General features: G+C 41.3%; 1 protein-coding gene across 2 annotated transcripts; it reads right to left on the bottom strand.

Moving 5' to 3' along the window:
- Positions 1 to 12429: 12429 nt before the first annotated feature.
- Positions 12430 to 23070, bottom strand: KERA (keratocan). 2 transcript variants are annotated; one of them, XM_048502475.1, is made up of 3 exons: positions 22807 to 23070; positions 20461 to 21353; positions 12430 to 13060 (listed from the first exon to the last, which is right to left on the bottom strand). In XM_048502475.1, exons 1-3 carry the CDS (start codon positions 22809 to 22811, stop codon positions 12894 to 12896), a joined length of 1065 nt encoding a protein of 354 aa, XP_048358432.1. In that variant the 5' UTR covers positions 22812 to 23070; the 3' UTR covers positions 12430 to 12893. The 2 variants fall into 2 exon arrangements, with proteins under 2 accessions (XP_048358432.1, XP_048358433.1); XM_048502476.1 differs by lacking the exon at positions 22807 to 23070 and adding an exon at positions 22601 to 22795.

Genomic DNA, 23070 nt, shown 5'->3' with positions numbered 1-23070 from the left:
TGGAACAGGAAGCTCAAATCAAATTTCTTACTTCTGAAACACTTTCATATCACATATGCTAAAAAACATCAGAATGCCACAGCCAGTCTGCAACTGAATGCAATTTTAAAGATGTTGTTTTAAAAAAAAATCATTACTGCATCAGCCAATAAATACACCATTTTCAGAACCTGTATATACAAGGGAAGGTTTAGATCAGAAAAAAGTAGGAAGTGTCTAAATTCATATACTTTACATAAGATAGAGTTTTGTTGTTTATAAAATTATTATTAGTTATTTTTATCAGGTCAGTGCGACTTTATAAAATGTGTTGCAATAATTTGCTCATTCATCTGGACAAGAACCCTGTGAAAAAGGTTAACATTCTCATTTGAGGCTAAGAGAAAATGACTTGCTCAAGACCATCCAAAGAGCTCACAGATGAACCATTTGAACTCAATTATCCATACCTAAAAATTGTAACAAAATTTTGTCTAATGACCACAACACTTTTTCCTCTTCACTGATCATTGTAATAACTAAACTTGACACATTACACTTTACATATGATGTGACTTTAAGAATGTAATGAATTTGGTAATGAACAGCAAAAATATAGTAATCACAAGTGGTAACCAAGTAATGATCTTTCACGCATTTTGTATATTTATACTCAAGATTGCTTACAAGTCGAAAAGATAAAAGAACAGTATAATACTAAAAATACTGTGAAACTGTTTCTGAGGAAAACTAATGGGTCTGAGTGGAGTGGAGTCCTTGTGGATTTTTGAGAAGCATTTTTGGAAGCATTTGATTTGAACTTCTGAGCAAAACAGTGGTAAAATCATTAGGGTTATGATTGTGAACAAGTTATATCCCAGTCTTCTTGTCACATTTCTGGCAGAAGTTGGGAAGAACATTTTATGGCCTTATTTGCCACATCATCTGCTTATAGCAGTACAGTTCAATTGTTGTTTTCCCCAGAAATAGAGAAATGGCCTCCAGTTATAATTGCAGCATCAAACGTTAAACTTCCAATCTCCCAAAAGTAATTTGGAAAGGCACCAGGATCGAATTTGGTACCTCTAGAGTAATTTAAAGTAAATATTAACTGATGGCCTGTGGAAGAAGGACACAGGAATTGGGAATGGTTGCATGTTCCATGACATCAACAACTCATTAAGCCAGCTGTTTGAACTAAACTGACACTAGGATAAATAAGCTGAAGCCCTTACCTCACTGTTATAAAAGATGTTTATATAGTAGGGTAGAGTGAACTTTATAGATAATCTTAAGGGTTTTAATATAATTTTGCTACAAGAGACATAACTCCTAACCCAGCCCTTTACAGAGGGCTATAATGTTTACCGCCTTCTTGCATAGAAACTAACCCCCAAAAGCCTTTCTGATAGAATCGTGTCTTAGCATCACTGTCACTGTCTTGGCCAATTGTAATCATGTAGCCCAAGCTCTCTCATTATCCTGGAATGATAATAATTTAATATTAGTAAATGTTCAGATCTAGGGTTGGTGATTCAGATCAACCGAATCAGTGATTTGGTCCAAATCGCCCCCGATTTGAAAGCATTCAGACCGAGCCAGGTCCGAATGCATGGTGTTCAGATTGGTGGCCCAATTCATCTAAAAAGAAAACAAACAAACAAACAACCCTCCCATGACACTGAAAAACTCTTCCCTCCCAAGTCCCCAATAAGAAAAAAATCCTTCCCTCCCGACTCCCCGACTCCCCAACAAGAAAAAACCTTCCCTCTCAAGTCTCCCCCACCCCAACCAAAAACTTTCTCTCCCACAGTGCCAAAAAACTCTTAAAACAAAATACCCACCCTCCGCCCTAGCCATGCTTCCCACTCAGTTTCCCACCCCCCCAAAACAACCCCCCCAAAAAACATACCCCACTCACCCACAGTCGCTCTCATCGGTGGCTTGATGCTGCTGCTGGACTGGCTGGCTGCCAGCTGCTGCTGCTGCTGCTGCTGTAAAATTGCGGCAAAAAAAGAAACAAAACACAGAATCCCCCCAAAAAAGTTTAAAAGGTTGCAAAACAACACTTGCACTAAACTTTTTAACAATCATAACTTAACTTTACTAACAATAACTTTAACTAATGAATCCCCCCTTCCTGGGAGTTTCTCTTCCCCCACTTTGCCCAAGAATCTCCCTGAAGTTCAACGAATCCTCATGAATTCATATGATTTTTTCATTGGGATGAAATGAAACCACCATGAAACTATAGAACATGTCTTAGTCTACAGGGAGCACCAAAACAATCATGCATCCCACGCTCTGTGACACTGCAGTGGCACAAAAACATGCTTGAAAAACATGTATCCTCATGTATTCTCATGATTTTTTCACTTTGTCACCCCCAAATCACCACCACATCATAGTGCAAGTCCTTAGACACATGTCTGCACAAAACAATTACTCATCCCCTGAACCATGGCGACACAGTGGCACAAAAACATGCTTGAAAAACATGGATTCTCATGGATCCTCCTGATTTCCTCACTTAATCACCCCAAAACTACCAGCAAATCACAGCTCAAGCCCTTAGCCACATTTCTGAACACAGCAACCATGCACACCAGCAAAATCCAGATGATTTTAAATGGATTTTAAATGGTTTTTTCCACTTGGTCACCCAAAATCACCAGCACATCACAGATCAAGCCCTTTGACACCTGTCTGAACACAACAATCACTCCTCCCACGCTCTGTGGTGCAGAACTGGCCCAAAAACCTGCTTGAAAAACATGAATCCTCATGGATTCACCTGGTTTTTGCTCTAAGTCATGGATCCGGAGCGTGGGAGGAGTGATTGTGGTGTTCAGACAGGTGTCAAGGGGATTGATCTGTGATGCGCTAGTGATTTTGGGTGACCAAGTGAAAAAACTAGGAGGATCCATGGGAATCCATGCTTTTTAAGCAGGTCTTTGCTTAACTGCGGTGCCACGGAGTGTGGTATGTGTGATTGTTTTGTGCAGACATGTGTCTAAGGATTATTATTATTAAACCAGGATTATTATTATCATGGATAGAGAAGATATTTTGGAATGATTCTGTAGAGCTGGATTCTGTAGAGATGTTAGTACAATTGATCACTGCCACACATTTCAGTTTATTGTAGGTAAATATATCAGCTCAAAGGATGTCATGTTGGCAGTGGTCTTTATGGACCTTACAGCTGCCTTTGACATTGCCTAGGCAGAGATAAGGCAAAGAAATAATGAATTGGCAAGTGTCTCCTATTTTTTGATTCAGCAAATATATGATTAGCCTAAGCTCAAGCAAGACATTGTCCATCTGGGGAACTGACTAGACTTACTGTACTCATCAAAGGAGTGAATCAAGGATGTATCCTTGCTCCTCTGATATTTAATTTGTAAATCAATGATCTGAGTTCCTATATTTCCAGAAATAAATTCAGTCTGATTTATCTAGTTCATATTAAGTTGCCACATCTTCTATATGTGGTTGATACACCTTTTCTCTCATGATATGTGGTTGGCTTATGTAAATGTATAGCCTTCTTTACTTAAGCAGGACTCTGTAGAAGCTAAGTCTTCTTGGTTGCTAAGAGATGAAAGCAAACGTGTAACTTTGGATGTGGCTAAATTTTTGGTAGCTGTAGTAAAATCACATTGTAACTCACAGGTAGTAAATGTTAGGCTTTCCTTTTAATGTATGATAGTTTGCTGTTTATGACTTTTATTGTGAAAACCAGCTGGTGTCAGACACAGATGTGAGATTGCTCACTGTGATTTAACATAATGAACAAAAAATATTTTGCAAACTGTACTGGTTTGTAACTTGTTTCTAGACTGACTTTAACCTGCTGCCTTTAATCTTTAAAGTTCAAAATTTATAATCGCTAGATCCTTCCTGGAAACCAGAGGGAGCTTTTGGGAGGCAGGTACAGGAGATGGCAATCTGTGTGAATTTGATGAATGAATTGAATGATAAAATCTTGCAAAGGATAAACTAATTAATTAGTTGCCCCTGCAATTTATAATTTGCATATTAATGGGATTTCCAAAAATTTTCAAATACTCTTGAGCTTGCTCAATCTCTTGATTTCAAGACAAAAGTCAGATCTTTTGAGAAAAAAATATGCTGGAATGCACATTTGGATGTACACTCAAGGACATATTCTCTTGAGACCAATGAAATACATTTTTGAATAGGCACCACAATAATATCCCTAATACACATTCTAATAAACAATTAATCCAACCTGTCCTTGGATGCTGCCACAAAACTATTCTTTATTATTTAGATTTAAAAGTTTGGTCAATTAACTAAAGTATTTTCTGGGGCCAAAACAACCTAGTTCACAAACTATTTTATAGCAGAGCAACAAGTTGCATGTGTGTGAGAGAGAGATAATGCTATAGTGAAGAACTGAGAGCAAAACTAACAATGAACAAGTATTCATATAGGTATCTAATATTATTAGAATTCCCCTGTATAAAAAGTGTAATCTGGTGTCAGTATCTTCTGAGGCTCTTAGAAAATGGATTGATACAAGCACTTTAGTGATAATTCAAATCAATTAAAGTGAAGTATGTATGTTTTCTATGTGCAATACTGCTTAATAAGAAAGCAAATCTTAAAATGAGAGTTGTCCCTAAAGTAATTACTTTATCCTTAAAATATGAGACACTTTGTTATATAAATGTAGCTCTTGCTAACTTTTCCTTTACACTTGCCAGTGATAGATGATTTAATTCTTTCCAGAGACACAGTTGGTTTAGAATAGATTTCTTGCATCTGGAGCATAAGGAACAAATGGGTACAGTACTACAGTATTTCTTTGTTAAACTTATTATTAAATATTAATAAAACTTCAAGAATTCCTTCACTAATTATCTAACTTTTAACATGCTGTTAGTACTGTGGTTTCAATAGATATTATATGCTTTATCTAAAGGGTTTTTTTCCCAATTAATTTGAATGCCCATCTCCATTTCGGATATTAATGTTTCAGAGTTGAAAAACTGAAACTGTTGAGGTCTCTACACATTTTGTGTCTGTTGGCATTATAAGCTTTCTTAGCATGTAATACAAAACCTGTTCAATACTTGTAAATGCTTACTAACCAGCAGAAAGGTTGGGTTGCTGACATGGTGGTGAGGTTGCTGACATGATGGCGGGGTAGGCATGATGATGCCACTTTTGAAGGAAAACCTAATAGTGAAAGTAGTAACTGTAGGAATCTCTGAAAAGTCTGTGACAAAATGATAGTTTCCAGCAATTCCTAGAACTAACTGCCATCATTTCCAGGTGTTTGTTTTTGTGTGGAAATCATATAATCATACTCATGATACCACCATTTCTCCCCATTCCCCCTCCCCCATTAGCAGTGGCCAGCAGGAGCTCAGGGCAGGGGATCTCCCCCACAAGGTGAACATCATGCATAAAATGCAGCTTTTCCATGGAGCAAATGATATTCCCTATAGGGCCATTTTGGTTGCAGAAAATGTTGCAGGGAGGAAAGCAGATGGTCCTCATCCCCCTGGCCACAGTTCTAATCCAAATCTGCTCCCTGAACCACATAAGAATTGAGTTCCCACAGAGAATTCTCAGCTGCCATATGGCAGCTGGTGTTTCACATAACAGCCCCCACCCGTGGGATATAGCAAAATTATTATTTCCAGCGGGGTGTAGTGGTTACAGTACTGGACCGGGATCTGAGAGATGAGGTTTGAATCACTGCTCTATTATGGAAGCTTGCTGGGTGACATTGGATCAGTCATAGGCTGTTTCTGCACAGCCAAGGGAGAGAGCCTGCATTGGCATTAATCATACCGATGCATGCTCTGGGGCCATTCGCAAAAACGGCCCCATGGGTTTCATAGTTGTTAGAGCAGTATTCCCCTCCCCTCCCCTCCCCGGCCCCAAATGCCTCCTTACCTTCTGCTGGCAGCGGTCACTCTGCTGTCTCTCTGAGGAGGCCAGGAGACACGCCCTCATGGTCAGAGCGACAGCTGAAGCACCAGAGGCCAGGGGGCATGTCCCCTTCCCTCCTCAGAGCAACAGCAGAGTGACGGCTGCCAGCAGAAGGTAAGGAGGCGTTTGGGGCCGGGGAGGGGAAAACGCCGGCTTCCACCTGCTGCTGTTCGCATGACAGCGGATGGAAGCCGGCGTTTGCAGAAAAACTCACTTCCTGAGCAAGTTTTGAAAACACCATTTTGGCGGGAACAGAGCGCTGCTGCATCAATTTTGCAGCAGCGCCTGTGCAAACGGTCCCTGCCAAAATGGTGTTTTACCGGGTTGAAGCCGCTGCTTTCAGCCTATGCGGAAACCACCATAGACTCTCAAACTGTCCTCACTGTGAGTATCACATGAAGAGGAAGATGATGCAAGCCACTTTGGGTCCCTGTTGGAGAGAAAGGAGGGATATAAATGAATAAACATCTATTTTGATCCAGTGATGACAGAAGCATATTCACAGTCCTGATTTTTAAAAAAGCACAGAGGCCCTTTCCGCACGGAGGCGGAAGGCCTTGGGTCAGCCTGGTCGACTTACCTGCTCTCCGGCCCTCCGGTGCATCGCCAGGGCCTGGGGACACGCCTCCCCTCCCCTGTGCGCCTGCTTCCATGTCGCAGAGCAGGGGGGCGTGTCCCCAGGCCCCGGCGACACGCTGGAGGGCCGGAGAGCAGGTAAGTGAAGGGAGGGAGTGGGGGGGGGGAAGCGCGGGGAAGCCGCTGCTGTTCGCACGGCAGCGGCTTCCAGCCGGCGTTTCCAGAAAAGTGTGCTTTCCAGCGCACTCTGGAAACGCTGGCTCGGCACCGGGCGGGTGACACGAGGGCTGCGCGGCTGCGAAGCAGCTGCGCCCCCTGTGCGAATGGCGGCCTGGGGATGGCGTTTTTGCCGTCCCCAGGCGGCCATATCCCGCCCGTGCGGAAACAGCCAGAGAGAGGAAAAGCTGGTTCCAGGAACTGGGGGAAGGAGACAGAAAAACTAAAAAGAAGGATATCCTTTAACACTTGTTTCCACTCCCTATATATTTTTGTAATATTCATAACACATCTTAGGTATCATTGGTGCAGATGGTTGAGCTTGGAATGTTTGTTGGACAGCTGAAATATGACTTTTCCACAATTCCATGTATTAAAATTATAGAACACACCATTCTAAAACTGTAGAAGCAAGCCTTTGGGTGGCATAAAGGGAAATGACTGCCATGGTGGACTGGACATGGGAAATGGTGCCATGTTGACAGAACTGGGAGAAATCTGGCTTCCCCTTTTACATGGCAGCCACTCAGCTGAGCTGGGATTTTTCGTATTGTAGCAAAGCAGGTTTGGAAAAATTGCAAGAAAGCTGGGAAAAGTGGAAAGTATATGAGAACATCACAATGCTTTGTGGAAGCGAAGGGGGGGGGGGACAACTTGGGATCTACCAAAAAGCTGGACCAAAACTGATGTGGAAGAATTCAGATTTGTTAGAAAACCAGAATTTTTAGTCCAGAGCATATGCATCTGACGAAGTGTGCTGTCCTAATTAAGTTTTTATGTATCACATGATATTCCTCCTCACTCTTCAAAGATTTAAAAAACAAACATGGGGAGATTAATGTACTTAGCATATATATTAGTATTTATATACTAATACTGGTAAAGTTTAATTCGTATTTATATACTAATACTATTAGTATTAATATATTTAGTTTAAACTAATTTACAGAGGTATGATTCATAACTAGTTTTGGATGATAAGGTCACTAGTTACATTTGTGATGGAAGTATTATCTCAATTAGCTAACTCTTCTATTCACAGTATGAGGCTATTAGAGATCTACATTCATTTAATAATATTGCCATATTTTCAAGGCAAAGTTCTCTCCCCGTCCAACTCTTCTATGCAAGAACTAATATTTGATTGTTGGGAGCTGGCTTTCAGATGCCCCCTTCATGGGTGGGTGGTATACCAAATGTAACAAATTATTATTATTATTATTATTATTATTATTATTATTATTATTATTATTATTATTATTATTATTATTATTATTTATTATTATTATTATTATTATTATTATGCCTGATCACTTAATGTTATCTCTTCAAGACCAAACCAGAAGCTGAACTAATTTGCTAGGGCCCAGCCACTGGTAAGGGACATCAACTGGCTGGGAGCAGTAATGCTATAATTAACTATATCTCAGGGCTTGAATCATCATCATCATCATTATCATCATCATCATCATCATCATCATCATGATCTTGATCTTGCCATTTGGCTCCATGTTACCATCTTACTGACCATCAGAGGGATGTGTATCTGAGTAAACGAAATGCATTCTTGAAACTATGTAATCACGAGATATAACCAACCAATGTCTCTTTATATATATAGATAGACCACAGCAATCACACGGTATAGTATAATATAGTATAGTAGTATAGTAATAAAAACTGAATATTGATGAAATTCAGTTTTCTGGAAGCCTATGGGGTGGGGTTTGGGAAGCAGCCAGACCTTAGGGTGGTATAATGTCATAGAGGCAACCCTCCAGAGCAACCATTTTTTCCTGGGGAACTAATCTTTGGGGTCTGGAGATCAGTCATAATTCCAGGAGATCTCCAGGCCCGACCTGGAGGTATGCAACTCTAATGCCAACAGCAGCACACTAAACCCATTTGCTCAGTGCTCAGTCTAGATTCCCATCCAAGTAACTGAGTACCAGCAGTGCTGTTTGGAGCAATGTTGCACCAAAGGACAACAGGCATGGTTTATGCCCGTCATTGCCTTCCAGTCAAGGTTCCTGCACAACCACCAGCCAAGTCCAAAAAGAACTCCTGAAATGATGGCACCACTATTGTGTCTGAGCTTGTGCTGAGCTTGTCTGGTCAAGTACATCCTTTGTACTTCCCCACCTGCACTTGCCAGCTCATTAGCACCTTCACAAGTAGCTGTTGCATTGATTTTGGTATATAGGCCAAAAGGTTCTCTATCCATAGCATGCATTATTAATGTTGAAATTTCCATACTGCTTAATCTTTGACCAATCTATCAAATATGCAAATCGAATAGCATCCTGAATTTGTGGTGGTAGGGATAATGGCATGAGCAAGAACAAGGTAATTTCTTCTCTATTAACTCCACCACTGCCGCTCAACTATCTGCAACAGCCTTTAGCTTCTGGACAGCATCATGCATGCTTAATGCATATTGAACCATTTTTTAAAACGTTTTCTTCTTGTTTTGTTAAAATTAATATTTTTTTCATCATACCTGGAAATTCCTGAAATACACAATTGCTTGAATCAACAGTGGCATTATAGGATGCTCAAAAGTACCAGTCGCGTAGCTATCATGGAAACATCCAGAGACAAATGCCCCGGGCAGCCTCGGTGAAGTCATGTGGCCCCCCCTAAAACTTCGGGCCCACACACTTCAGTTGACCTGGAGAAGGGAGCTTGGAGTCCCAGGCTCCAGCCTCCAGGTGGGCCTAAAGCCCGCCCCCTCCCACTCAGCCAGATAGGGCGAGGCGAGGCGAGGCGAGGCCTGCCAGGGGGGTGGCGCCTGACTGGCTGCTCCACCTCCTCATTAGGCATTAGGCAGCTAGCCCGCAGCAGCGCACTAGGGGTTGCCTGCTTAATGAGGATGCAGAGCAGCCAGCCAGGCGCCACCCCCCTGGCAGGCCTCAGCTTGTTCAGCCAAGTGAGAGCAGGTGAGCTGAGAAGGACGAGCTGAGTGGCCGAGCGAGAGGGGGTCTGGAGGCCAACTGGAACTTCACGGGCTGTGGCTGAGCAGAGCAGCAACCTGAGTGCCTGGACAGCTGGACTGGAGACTATTGAAGGCCACACAGGGCTTTGCACTGCCTGGGCTGCTCTTGTGCTGTGCATGCACACTGAAATCAGCAGGTATGTGCAGGGGGGGGGAAGCTGCTGGTGCCAAGAAGAGACTGCCTGCAGAAAACCAGATCAGCAAAGCAGAGCAGCCACGCACTGCTGGGGCCCCAACAATGAACAAACCTGTGCTCAAATAGCTGCAGGAGCCTCATCTCACCTCACTGCTTACCCGAGCACTGCCTTTTTGTTTTCCCCTCAGGCTTTCCACCCACCGCTCTGGCAGGGCTGTCCATGCTGCCTGGCTGCCCTTCCTCCTGCCACACCATGCACACATTGGTCCCTGCTTCCAGCTCTACCTGCTCAGTTTCGCCACGCTTCCACTCTAGAGGGAAGTAGCCAGTGGGGAGGGAGCAAGCAGTGCTCCAGTTGCTGAAGAGACCTGTCAGCAGAGCAGCAGCAGAGCCAGCAGACAAAGGAAGGTGGTGCATATGAGCTCTTCTTACCCACTGCAAAGGCTCCCCCCCCCCATTTGTTCTCTTTTTCCCTGCTCAGTCAGCCTATTCTGCAAAGCCCCTCTCCCAACTCTATGGTGCAAAGCTCCACAGCCCCCCAATGCTGCAGAACTCCACCCCGCAGCACATTGCATAGCCCATGCATCGGGAGGGGGGGGGGTTGGATGGCGCCAAGTGAGAATGACTCCAAGTGCGGTGCCCTTATATTGAAAAAGCCTTCTAGAAATGCTGCCAGTACCTTTCCAAGCCCCAAGTGGCACTAACAATTGTACTGTGCAAAGCTCAAAACCTAGTTCGCTTAGGAGGTCGGACTCACAGACACAAACATTTGGAGTTAGGAGCAGGTATTCAGCAGATGCTGACTCCTTCACAGTCTAGAGCTGAGCAGTGGCACTGAAGGGTGGGTTGGAGAACCAGGTCCTTTTTACTACCTATACCACCAGTCTCCTATTTCATGCTGTAAAATCTTCCTGACATTCTGCAGAGCTCCCACTTACTGAAAATCTCAGTTTTCCACATAGTGCAAACATGCTGCCACATGCTATATATCCCATATTCTGATTCCCCTGTGTTTAATATAACTAGACTCTACTATATTAAATATACTATATTGTCTTTGCACAATCCCTCCAGCCTTGAGAAAGATTTCCCTATCTACTGAAACTCTCTGTTTTTCCTTCACTGACACAGTTCTACCCCCCCTTTTCCTAACTGCAGTCCCTCCCTCCCTTCCACAAATACAAACACACACACACACACACACACACACACACACACACACACACACACACACACACACACACAACAGGTACAGATGAATTTTTGACTTCTAGAGTAACCAAACATCAGATGTGAAAAGGCAGACTATTCAGGCTGCAGAAATGCCCAGAAGCAAGAGAGGGCCAGGGAAAAGAACAACAGTATCTACAGTCCTCTGTTCTCTTTTACAGACAGCCTCAAAGCAGTATATTTTTCATACATGCATATCATGTAGACAGAGATATGTTGCTACCACACATTACTGCTAAACATACCTTCAGGGTGGGCGGTGTAGTAAGTTTGAATTGATTGATTGATTGATTGATTGATAGATAGATAGATAGATAGATAGATAGATAGATAGATAGATAGAGAGAGAGAGAGAGAGAGAGAGAGAGAGAGAGAGAGAGAGAGAGAGAGAGAGCCCACAGCAAAGACTAAATGCCAGTTCTGTTCATACCAGCTCTGAGGGAATTGTGACAGCCATAGGAAATATTGATGCTTCTGCCCATGATGTTTTCCAGACAGCTAGCATTCAGGATTCAGCTTTTGGCATGTTGCCTGAAGAGGCACATTTTCAGTGGCATGTCAGAAGTTGATCTTGTGCGGGGAAGAGCATTAACACAAAAGGCAAGACATGAAACTGGGAATTCCTAAGGAGACCATTCTGCATAGGATGCATTGGAGGCCACTTGCTTGAAGAATCACTTTCCTTTTATAAGCCCACACTTGGTCACTTATTTATTTGGTCATATGTTTGTTTGTTTGTTGGTCTTGTGTGCTGCCCTTCTCCAACAAACCTTCTGGAGGCCCCTGTAGGTTCAGTGATGGAGGTGGGGAGTAGCTTGGTTCCTCTCTAAAGTGTTGACTTGAGAACTGTTAAGTGAGGCACTTGGGGGGGGGGGCCTCAATTTCAGTTGTTGCCCTGGTCTCCATTTTTATAGATATGCCCCTGGCGTGGGGGAGGGGCGCGGAAAACTCCGGTTTTGCCCCGGGCTCCATTTTACCTAACTACGCCTCTGAAAAGTACCCTCAGAAATGCAATGTTTTCACACTTTCCCCAGACTTTCCTTAAAATTCTTCTAATGTTTTACTGGAGTATACTTCTTCATTTGCTTTAAATATCTCTTTAAGTAACATTGTTGATGTCAATTCTGCTAGTAATGATGTATGTGCAACAATAATGAAAGTATTTGACTTTTACTATTGCTCATTCACTGAGTTTCCCAATTGTATGTTTATTTTAAAGGTAGATTCTTGGTCTGAATCTCCTAAAGGCATCACAGTCATTAAGATCATCAATGATGGGAGGCAAAAAGAAATATTGCTCATATTTATTTTCACAATGAAACATAGCTATGCATCGTATAACAATGTTTATTTAATTATTTATTTTAGGGAAGGAAGGGCAAAGCAAAACAAACATTTATAAATTCTGCATTTGTTTATATATTTTGAATGCATTATTCCTGAATATACAAGTCAAACTGTAGATTATACAATGACAACAAAACTTTGGTTGGTACTGGTGCTGTGAGGAGACCAATAATCATAAAATACATTTATGTGGCAAAAGGATCATTGTAATAAAACTACATTTATAGAACCAAAAAAGGAGCTTATTGGCTGCAACTGGTAGATCTTGTCAAGGAAGAACAGTAAACAGTACAACTAAAAGGGAAAGGGGCTTTTCAAGGAAATAATTTCATGGAAATGAAGATCAAATGAAAATCCAAAATGACATAAGGAAACTCTAACAAGTTTTATGCCAGCAAAACTTGCTCATTAAATTGTGGCAAAATAACGTTGACACTACCATCTCTAAATAATAATGGCCTGAAGGAGACGGAAACATAGGATGACATCAAATGGAATAGGAGGTTTAATTTCATTGCCATCCAAGCGGAGATAGCGGAGGCGTGGCAGATCGATATCATAGACATAATCTCCAGGAATAGGAATTGGACATATTTGAGTACCATTAATACCTAAAAAGAAAACATAAGGAAGATATAAGATTTCCTCCTACAAAAAAATAATTTAATAAATATTCAGGGTAAACTTTTCAGATATTATCTGATATGATTAGGTCTTCCTGGGAAGTCAGCACATTCACAAATCAGCTTTAATTTCCTATTTCTGGTCTTTTTACATGGAAGCACAGTATCCCTTCCCTGTCCTTTCCCCTCCCTTCCCTTTCCCCTCCATATTCTCATTCCTTAGATCAGATTGTTAGCACCGTTGGCTGATACTCCAGGAGTTGTCTGTGTTTTAACTTTATGTACTCACTGTAATCCACCCTGAAGCCATCATGGGAAAGACCAGTTCAATGGTCACAAATAAAATAAAATAAAATAGAATGCTATTTCCTCTTCTGCTGATGAGAAGCCTTGTGACTTCCCCAAACTTATTAAAATCCAAAAAACAAACAAACAAACAAACAACCCCTGAGTAGAAATACAGGGTACAGGGTTTTTTTGGTTAATAAAATGCATTCTTGTTGCTTTTATTTTGGATTCTGCTATGGACCAAACAGCTGTTAACATTGTGTGTTAAACTTGGTACTGACTTCATTTCTGATATCTGCAATTATGGTTTCCTTGGAATTAATAGAGGTTTTTTTCCCCTAGGGAGAGGTTGTTGCCAGGCAAGTTTCTCACTGCTAGGGTGAAAAAGACAGTAGTATTGCAGTGAGCTGCTAAACTATCAGGTAGCTTTTAAAAACTTCTTCATGGCTCTCTGTCTCCTAATTGAAATCTTAGAAAGGATTTAATATTCATTTTAGCAAATTGGTGATGATCTCTGGTCAGATGCCAAGCTGAATGTCAATGTATTTCTAATTCACTTCAGCTTTGTAATATTAATTTTTTGATAGTGTGTGTATATATACACACAAGGTTTTATAGACATAATATGCAATGATATAAATAATATTTGATTTGGATTTGGGAGGTCTGTTCAAATATCTGAGCAGTTTTCAAGATGGCTTGCATAGTCTGCATCAGGTTATTCTATTTTACAGAATTGTTAGGAGAACAAATTAAGCCTTTATTATTATCATTATAACTATTATTGTAGTAGAATAATGGTCTTATTTGATATGATGTCAGCACTTAAACTACATTCAGAGGCAGAGTTACCAGGGGGCAGGGGGTGCGCATTGCACTGGGCACACACCTGGGGGGTGGAAAATCGCCCCCTGTGATGCCCCTGCCCCGAGGCTCCCCACCCCTTGCCCTCCTACACTTACCTTAGGTGAGGCTGAAAATTGCCTTGTGGGAACTACACTTCCCAGGAGACCTTGCGAGCCCCAAGGTCTCCTGGGAAGTGGAGTTCCCACCAGGCCGTTTTCAGCCTCAAGTGAACAGGCCACTTTTTCCAGCCTGCACTTTCAGACTGAACTAAGGTAAGTGTATGTGTGTGTGTGTGTGGGGGGGGCGCTGCAGGGGGGGAATGCAGCATGTACACCGGACGCAGTATGGCCCAGCTATGCCTCTGACTACATTAGTTTGCATACCTTGAAAATGGAAGAATTCTAGGCACAAGATCATTGTATTAAGTTGAATGAGGAAGCTTATCAAGTGTTTAAAGATTACTGAGCAGCACAGGGACATTTTTCTGAATTCAAATGTCTTAGGCATTGCTGCCTGCTTTGGTGCCCAGTGCCTCTTAACAAATGGCTGAAGGGCAGAATTAAACCAACATAGTACTGAGTGGTGGTACATGTGTAGTTTCCCCTATGACTCTTTTCTTATTAGTCCTTCCTTTCAGCAGCTGCTTCCCTGCATCCATATTGGGGGGTTGTAGTGGTGATGGATAGTTCATGATCCACCACATCAACAGCAAGAGGCACAGGAATGTCCGGAAAAACCACCCACACCCTCTGCTTTTGTTCTGTGCTGCTACCACCACTTTTCCTCCTCTCAGTTTTCCCTGCTGCACAGATGAAAAACTGCAGACATGCAGATAGTTTTGCCCAGATCCATCATGATATGGAACACCACCTGTCCTTTCATTTTCCCTACCAAGCTACTCTGTAACATCTCAACTCAGCCCCCAAAACTCTTCATCAAGGAAAGGGAAAAATCTATTTAAACAACTCAATAGGAGACTTAGTGGCAAACAGGGGTTTCCTATTTTCCATGTGGAGAAAAATTCCCACCAAAGCAGCTCTTTTTTACCCAGCCTGTGCCTCCTCCTTCTGTCCTCCCTTATTGTCCCATTTTTCATTTCAAGAAGGAAACTACTTACCCTTCAGGTGTCATGTGCCACGTTCCCTATATATCTATTTCCTTAGCTTCAGTGGCATTTTCTAGTGTAATAAGTTCTGACTCCACATGGTTGGGTAAGAAGGGAAAATCCAGTTTTACATGTTCAGCTTTGTTTTCCGTTTAACATATGAATGACGAACATGTGCATATGCACATCAGCAAGAGTGATCATTCATCAGAAAGTGTGTGTGTGCTTTGTGAAAACTATGGGTGACATTGAAATCACAGTGCTGTCTGTACATTGGCCTTCTTCAGGGCCTCTCTCCCCATTGTACGGTACTTACGTCCATGTTTGTCATCAACATTGGTGGTGATAGAGCATGCACGTAGGTAAGGGGGGTTCTCGGGTTTGAAACCCCCCCATTCATGTCCGAAGCTCCGCTCACCCGTTTGTGGGTTTTTAAAACGTTTTAGTGCTTTTTCGGTTTTTGGCCTGCAGGGGGCTCATTGTTTGGGCTAGCAGCACCAAACTTTCAGGGATTGTTTGTGGGACAGTCCTGATGATACTACCCGGGTTTGGTGAGGTTTGGTTCAGGGGGTCCAAACTTATGGACTTCCAAAAGGAGTGCCCCATCCTCCATTGTTTTCAATGGGAGCTAATAGAAGATGAAGGCTACATTTCTGAGGGTCCATAACTTTGGACATCCTTAGCCAAACTTCACCAAACCTGGGATGTATTATCAGGAGAGTCTCTTATTGATACCACCCAGGTTTTGTGAGGTTTGGTCCAGGGAGTCCAAAGCTATGGACTCCCAAAGGGGGTGCCCCCATCCCCCATTGTTTCCAATGGGAGCTTAGGAGATGGGGCTACACTTTTGAGGGTCCATAACTTTGGACCCCCTGAACCAAACTTCACCAAACCTGGGTGGTATCATTAGGAGAGATCCCTAAAGATACCCTGAAAGTTTGGTGCTTCTAGCTTAACAATTGCACCCCTGACAGCAGGCACCCCTCACATTTCCCCAGATTTAAATCCACCCCCTTCGGCATGGATTTAAAGGGAGAATCTGAGGTCCTCAGTTTAGAGAAGAGTTTGGATTTATATCCCCCCTTTCTCTCCTGTAGGAGACTCAAAGGGGTTTACAATCTCCTTGCCCTTCCCCCCTCACAACAAACACCCTGTGAGGTGGGTGGGGCTGAGAGAGCTCCGAAAAGCTGTGACTAGCCCAAGGTCACCCAGCTGGTGTGTGTGGGAGTGCACAGGCTAATCTGAATTGCCCAGATAAGCCTCCACAGCTCAAGTGGCAGAGCAGGGAATCAAACCCGGTTCCTCCAGATTAGAATGCAGCTGCTCTTAACCACTACACCACATTGAAAGTGATGCTGTTTTAGCATGGGGGATAATCCACCCCAAAACAGCATCACTTTCAATGTTGTTTAACTAGGGACCCCAGATTCTCCCTTTAAGGTGGATCTAGTTTAAACACCATTGAAAGTGATGCTGTTTGGGGGTGGATTCCTGCATCACAGCGGCTGCCCCGGGTGGGGGGCGCAAAACTCAGATTTTGCACCAGGCTCCATTTTCCCTCTATGCCTCAGCCCAGAGGGGAGGGGCAGGGGGAGGGGAGGGCAGGGCAGGGCAGGGCAGGGGAGTCTGCCATCCCCGACCTTGGAGAGCTGCTTTTATAAGCGCCAGGCCAGAGGCGGGGCTTGGGGAGGTGTGGCCATGCCCTGGGGCGGGTGGGGGTGTGGCCCCCCCAAGCCCCCCCATAAAAATCTATACCTATGTCCCTGTGATAGAGGGGAAGGAATGGAAAGAAGAGAATGTTTCATGAAGAAACTGTGTTAGTCTGGTTGGCCACCTCTTTGCTTTAGTTAGTTAGTTACCTGAGCAATACTGCACATGCTGACCTTCCTACCACTGCCTTACATTCTTCCAACCACTAGGACAAGCCTACTACTTAAGTTGAGCAAGACTGGACTTGGAACAGCAGATGGCTGTAGCAACTGCATGTCTCTCTCTCTGTGTGTATTTGCACATGCATGCCTTCGCTCACAAGAAACAGATAGAAGTTTGTTTGAAAGGATTTAGTTCTCTGTGATTATATGAAAAGCATAGTTGTGAATATTTGTGTGTGTGTGTGTCTAAATGATGTATTTGCATCCAAAAGATAAACGCTTTAATAAAATATATTAAAACAAATTTGTAATCCTGGCTATACTGGCACATTTTCTTTAGTTATGTATGCATTTGTTCTGCAGCTTATGACTCAGCTGATCACAAAGTTTTGGCTTTGCATGGGTTTTCAGTTCTCTGCCATAAATTCACAGTGCCCTTGAAAAAAGGTACTCTCTGCCTCAGTGTTTCCCATCTGTAAAATGCCTTTCTAAATGCACAATTCCTTAACACTATGCTGCATAAAATTGTATGATTGAGGATATCATATTAAAACAACAAAGTTCTAGATATGGGCAGTACTGGATATGGGCAGTACTGGATATGGGCAGTACTTGCAATCTATATATGCTTACTTGAATTTTATGATAGAAGAGGAGGATATAAATTGAAACACAAATATAATGTGGCTAAATAAGTGATTTGCAACTGTTCTTGTTATTTGCTTGTGAGAAATTGGATTCTGGGCTGTTTTGATCTATTGGCCTGATTTCCAGAATTTCGAGCTTGGTAGGATGAGGAGTTGTAAGCATGAAAAATTCCTATGCACCTCAAGTGAACAAAGTATTTATGCTTAGAGTACACATGCTCAAACCTAAATAGAAGGCTTTGACACAGATCCTGTAAGGTCTATAAATCAACAAACTACATCCCCATGAGTCCTTTGGTATCTGTCCCAAGTAAGGTTGCCTAGTCTCCTGTTATGATGGTAGAAGCCACGCTTCCATTTCAAAAACATTTTTTCAAAAATATTTCCAGCATCATGTGGCATAACTATTTCAAGGGAAAACTGAGTTTTATCATAGTTTCCAGTGATTCCTAGAGCAACTCTACCAAAGTGTTTCACAAATGCCTCCCATGGCTCCGTCCCCAATCTCCCAGTGGTTGCCAGCCATGGAGCCCAGAATATCATAATATCCACCTTCTTCCATATGAACCTACCCAACCACTCTAGTTGTCTTTGGAAGCCCTGCTTTGAGTATGCCTGATATCTGAAACTAAACAGCTCGAGAAAGGGTCTTCTCAGTTGCGGTGCCAAAACTTTGGAACTCCCTCCTCAGGGAGATTTAACTGTTTCCCAGTGGGTGAAGATTTCTTTTTAATTCAGTTTTGCACACATGAAAGAATGGTTATTGACCTCCTCCCTAGTTTTTTGTTATTGTTTCCATGACGAATTCCGCATGGGCCAAAAACAGCGGTGGGAAAATGGTGGGAAAATGGTATAAACCCTTTGTTTTAAACCATTTTACACTGTTTTCACACCATTTTCACACCCATGCAAAATCTGCCTATGTGTGTTTGAATGTTTTTATTGGATTATTGTGTATATACTTTATTCGTAATATTTTTAATATCAAAATGTTTTAATGTTTGATGTTCATAGTCTTGGAGACCCAACTTAGAGACCCAAAGAAATGTTTTAAACAAATAAATACATGAACAAATAAAGAAAACAATAAAGAAAACCTTAGTCCTAATAGCAGGCCAAGTAATGTAATCTTTTATAGGAGTACTGCAGTCTGCCTCTTCCACTGGATTCACACCTCATTGCTTCCAGAGGAATGATTGTCATTCTTAATCTGCATTGTAATTCAAGTATGGACGTTTGGATCCTGTATGTTATTTCTACCTGTGCTTCCTTGATCCATTGCAGAAGCAGTCCTTTGTAGCAGAGCATGTATTTCTTGAGAGCTAGGAACTCCCATGCAAAAAGAAGCATTTGATTAATGCCCCACCTTGCTATTCTGTAAGGAATCTCAAAGAAGCTTACATACTCCTTCCCTTTCTCTTCTCACAACAAACACCTTGTGAGGCATGTGGGGCTGGAAGAGTTCAAAGACAACTACAACTAGCCTAAAGTAACCCAGTAGGCTTCATGTGTAGGAGTGGGGAAACAAATCCAGTGAGTCCACTCCTCATGTGGAGGAGTGGGGAATCAAACCTGACTTTCCAAATTAGAGTCCACTGCTTTTAACCACTAGACCATGCTGACCCTCCAAAGATCAATGTCAGCCAATTAGCTGCAAAGTAACTAGTACAAGAGGAATGGGCTCCAGAGTAAAGGACTGCCTCCACAATGATTGAAATAAATAAAATAAAAAATAATATATAGGATTCAAGTCAGTCTTCTCCCTCTCAGGGATACGCTCTGCCTTATCTATTTTAAACAAATAAATAGATTAACAGATAAAACATTCAAGAAAATTCAGCCCTAATGGTATCCCAAGTAATGTTATATTTTACAGGAGTACTTGAATCTAATTCATTTCTCTGCATTATCTATCTTGATTAGTTGCTTTAATGATGCATTGCAATGACGTTAACAGCTAAGCTTTGAATTCATTGTTGTTACTTGCCTTGGGCCTGGTGGGACCTGGAGTTCTCCTGCATTATAGTTGATCTCAACACTACAGAGATCAGTTCCCCTGAAGAAAATGACAGCTTTGGAGGCAGTCTCTATGGTATCATTACCCTGCTGAAATTCCTCCCCTCCCGCCCACTCCCCTCTCTCCATGCTTTGCCTCAAATCTCCAGGAATTTCTATACTCAGAGCTGACAACTCTACTTGGACCCTCACTTTATCAGGAGAAAGGCAGGGTACATAAATTTGGTAAATAGACCACTCAAAAAATATTCTGGCTCTACAGCCTGCCTTCCAGTAGCATAAGTAAACAGGTTCTGTTCTGTTGAGATCCCATCAACCAGTGGTTCTATTCTGTTGAGATCCCTTCATACAGTAGTTCCTTCCCCAATATCATATTGTTTCACTAGTAGATGTAGTGGAGCTGTTACAGGAACCTATATTTTTAAAATGTAATGGGTTCTGATTAACTAAAAAGTGGTCCAGTGTCTCCTAATATCAATATATTTATATGCTTCTGAAGTATTTTTGAAAGCTTTCCTTTTTTCCTTTTATGCCACTAAGTGTTGGTAAACAGAAACTAATAAATGGAATTATTTCATTGAAAAAAGTTTTCATTGTTTTTAGGCTAAGACTTACTGTTGATTCTGTTGTTATCAAGATGAAGATGCTCAAGGTGAATACCAATAGCTGGGACTTTAGTGAGTTCATTGTAAGATAGCTGTAGGTCAAGTAGAGATGAAATATTAAAGACTTTAGCTGGTAGACCTTCATCAGTTAATTTATTGTTATTCAGTCGAAGAAAAAGCAGTTTGAGCATTGCATTAAAGTAGTTCTCTGGTATTGCTTCAATAGAGTTATTATCCAAAAACAGCTGCATTACATTAGCTGGAAGGGTTGGTGGCATTTTAGTGAGTGAGTTTTGAGCAATGTTGAGTTGTATCAGGTTGCTTAGTCCTTGAAAGGTGGAATCTGACAGAGTCATGTCCAAGAGTTTGTTGTGATGCAGATCTAACAAAGTGAGGTTTTCCAAATTGCTGAAGACTTCTCCTGGGATTGTGGCGATTTTGTTTCGTGACAAACGTAACTGCTCCAAACTTGCAGGCAGTGGAGAAGGCACCTCTTCTAACTCATTATCTTCAAGAAACAAGTAAAGAAGACTCTTCAGGCTGGCAAATACACCCTTCTCAATTCCACTACTAGTGATTTTGTTGATGTTCAAATTTATCCATTTTAGTTGAGTGGCATTTGTGAAGGATTTCCCTTTAATCATTTCAATGAGATTGTTTTGGAGATAAAGATACCAAATTCTTGCTGGGATGATGGGTATTTCTTTAAGCCCCCTGCTATCACCATATAAAGCATTTGGGAAACCAGGTGGACAGAAAAAATCTTGTGGACACTCAAAGCTGTAGAATGACCAATCATATGAAGAGGTCTGATCATACATTGGTCTGATATTTCGAGTCAGCACAATTGTGGTCAGGAAGACTACCAAAAGGCAGGAACAAAGTTTTATATTCATAGTTTGCCTGGAAAAAAAGAGGAGGGGAGGAGTGAATACTTTCTTCAACATTTGTTTCTGAAAGCCACAAGGATTTCAATGAAACATCAATGAAATCTGAGACATGTATTTTTATAATTGATATAATTGATAGCCTGGCATGCTATCACTGAGAAATTCTGATTAAATACAAAGGGACTACCCTCAGATAGTATGTTTTGGATTGTGACTGTATCATTATATATTAGATAAGCCAAGTTCACTTTCAGTCCAAGTAAACTTATCAGTACTTTCTGTCATTTTTTAAACTGGCCTTTGACCTTGCAATGAAAAATATTTCATGTACAAAACCAGGTCATCTGAAACAGAGGAAGCATGCATTGAAATGGAATTGACATGATTGCATTTACTGAGAGATGTCCAGCTGTTTTGGCTCTCGTTTAAAAAAACTCACATGTTTTTTGTATTCCTAAATTAGAAGGTCACCTGGGCCAGATTTGCTAGGCCCAGTTCTCATTGCACATAAAGGAAAGATCAAAGAATATTTTAACAGCTGGAAAAATTAAGTACTTTTTCAATCACCCTGTGTGCCCCAAATGGTTTGCTTTCTTCCAAAAATTGTAAGTTACTTATAAAGCAAATTTTGTCCCAACATATACTTTACTGCTTGATTCATACTCAGGTTTCTTTGTCTAAAACCACTTTTAATTATCACACTAAAATTTTCCATTGGGTGTACAATTCTTTAAAAACTTAATATGCAAGCCAAATTCCTACAGAAAATGTACTTTACAGTTATAGCATATCCTAATTTCAGATGTCTGCCAGTTAATCAACTGAGTTGTTCCCTTGTTTCTTTTTTAAAAAATTAACCACAGTAAACAAGTAAGATTTTTTTAACCCCAAAAAGCATTGAAATTGAAAGAGAATCACAGGCAGAACACTTAATGCAAAAGGAAACTGAATATATTATAATGTCAACAATACATTACTTCAATAGTTATCATAGTTATTATTGTAGCTATTGCTGTTTTATAGCAGTTATTTCTGTAAAACATCCTATTCCAAGATCCTGAAGTTTTTGAAACTGCTGTTGTATAATAGTCCACAGAATTGCTAAACAATGCTTGAAAAAATAAGAAAAGAAAGAAAAGAACACAACAACCTAGTTTTGAGGGAAAATTATATTTGATTTAAACACTAGTTTGAAATATATTTCTATTATATATCAACATTTTCAAAATTGTCATAATGAGATTAAAATGAGTTAGTTACCTTGTTGAGGTTAAGTGCTGATTTCTGGAGGCTGTTAGAAATAATTTAAGTATAAAAGTATGCCTCTTTTCAACATTTTTTGCAATCTGAATTCCTGGAAATCAGTAGCATAAAACCTAAAATGTATAATAGCCCTGAGACACTCTACCAAAGATACCTAATATTCCATTGTTTCTAATTTGACTGTGCTACAGAATCAAGCTTACCTCATCTTTCTTGGATTCTCTTCTGCTCTTTTTATTGGTCACTGTTGTTAGACTGTAAGAGGTTGAGTCAAACAGCACACTGAGTTTTATGAATACAGCCTAATATATGCATATCAGTGACTACAGTTTTTAACCCCTGAAATAGCTAATGTACCTCAGCATCTACACAATAAGATACAGCAAATCCTGAGTTTCACATGAAGCAATTGTAGTCCTTAAGGTCATTCTCAGAAATGCTACGATCAGATTTTTGAAAAATAGAAA

The sequence above is a fragment of the Sphaerodactylus townsendi genome, linkage group LG06 (genome assembly GCF_021028975.2).
Source record: "Sphaerodactylus townsendi isolate TG3544 linkage group LG06, MPM_Stown_v2.3, whole genome shotgun sequence".
NCBI lineage: Eukaryota > Metazoa > Chordata > Lepidosauria > Squamata > Sphaerodactylidae > Sphaerodactylus > Sphaerodactylus townsendi.
The sequence above is the reverse complement of the archived record's forward strand: the minus strand, read 5'-3'. Positions and strand labels throughout refer to the sequence as shown.

What these genes read in the sequence shown, in the direction of transcription:
- KERA (XM_048502475.1), bottom strand. An exon ending in TGATAACAACAGAATCAACA is followed by an intron (nt 13,061 to 20,460) that starts GTAAGTCTTAGC and finishes TTTTCTTTTTAG; the next exon opens with GTATTAATGGTACTCAAATA.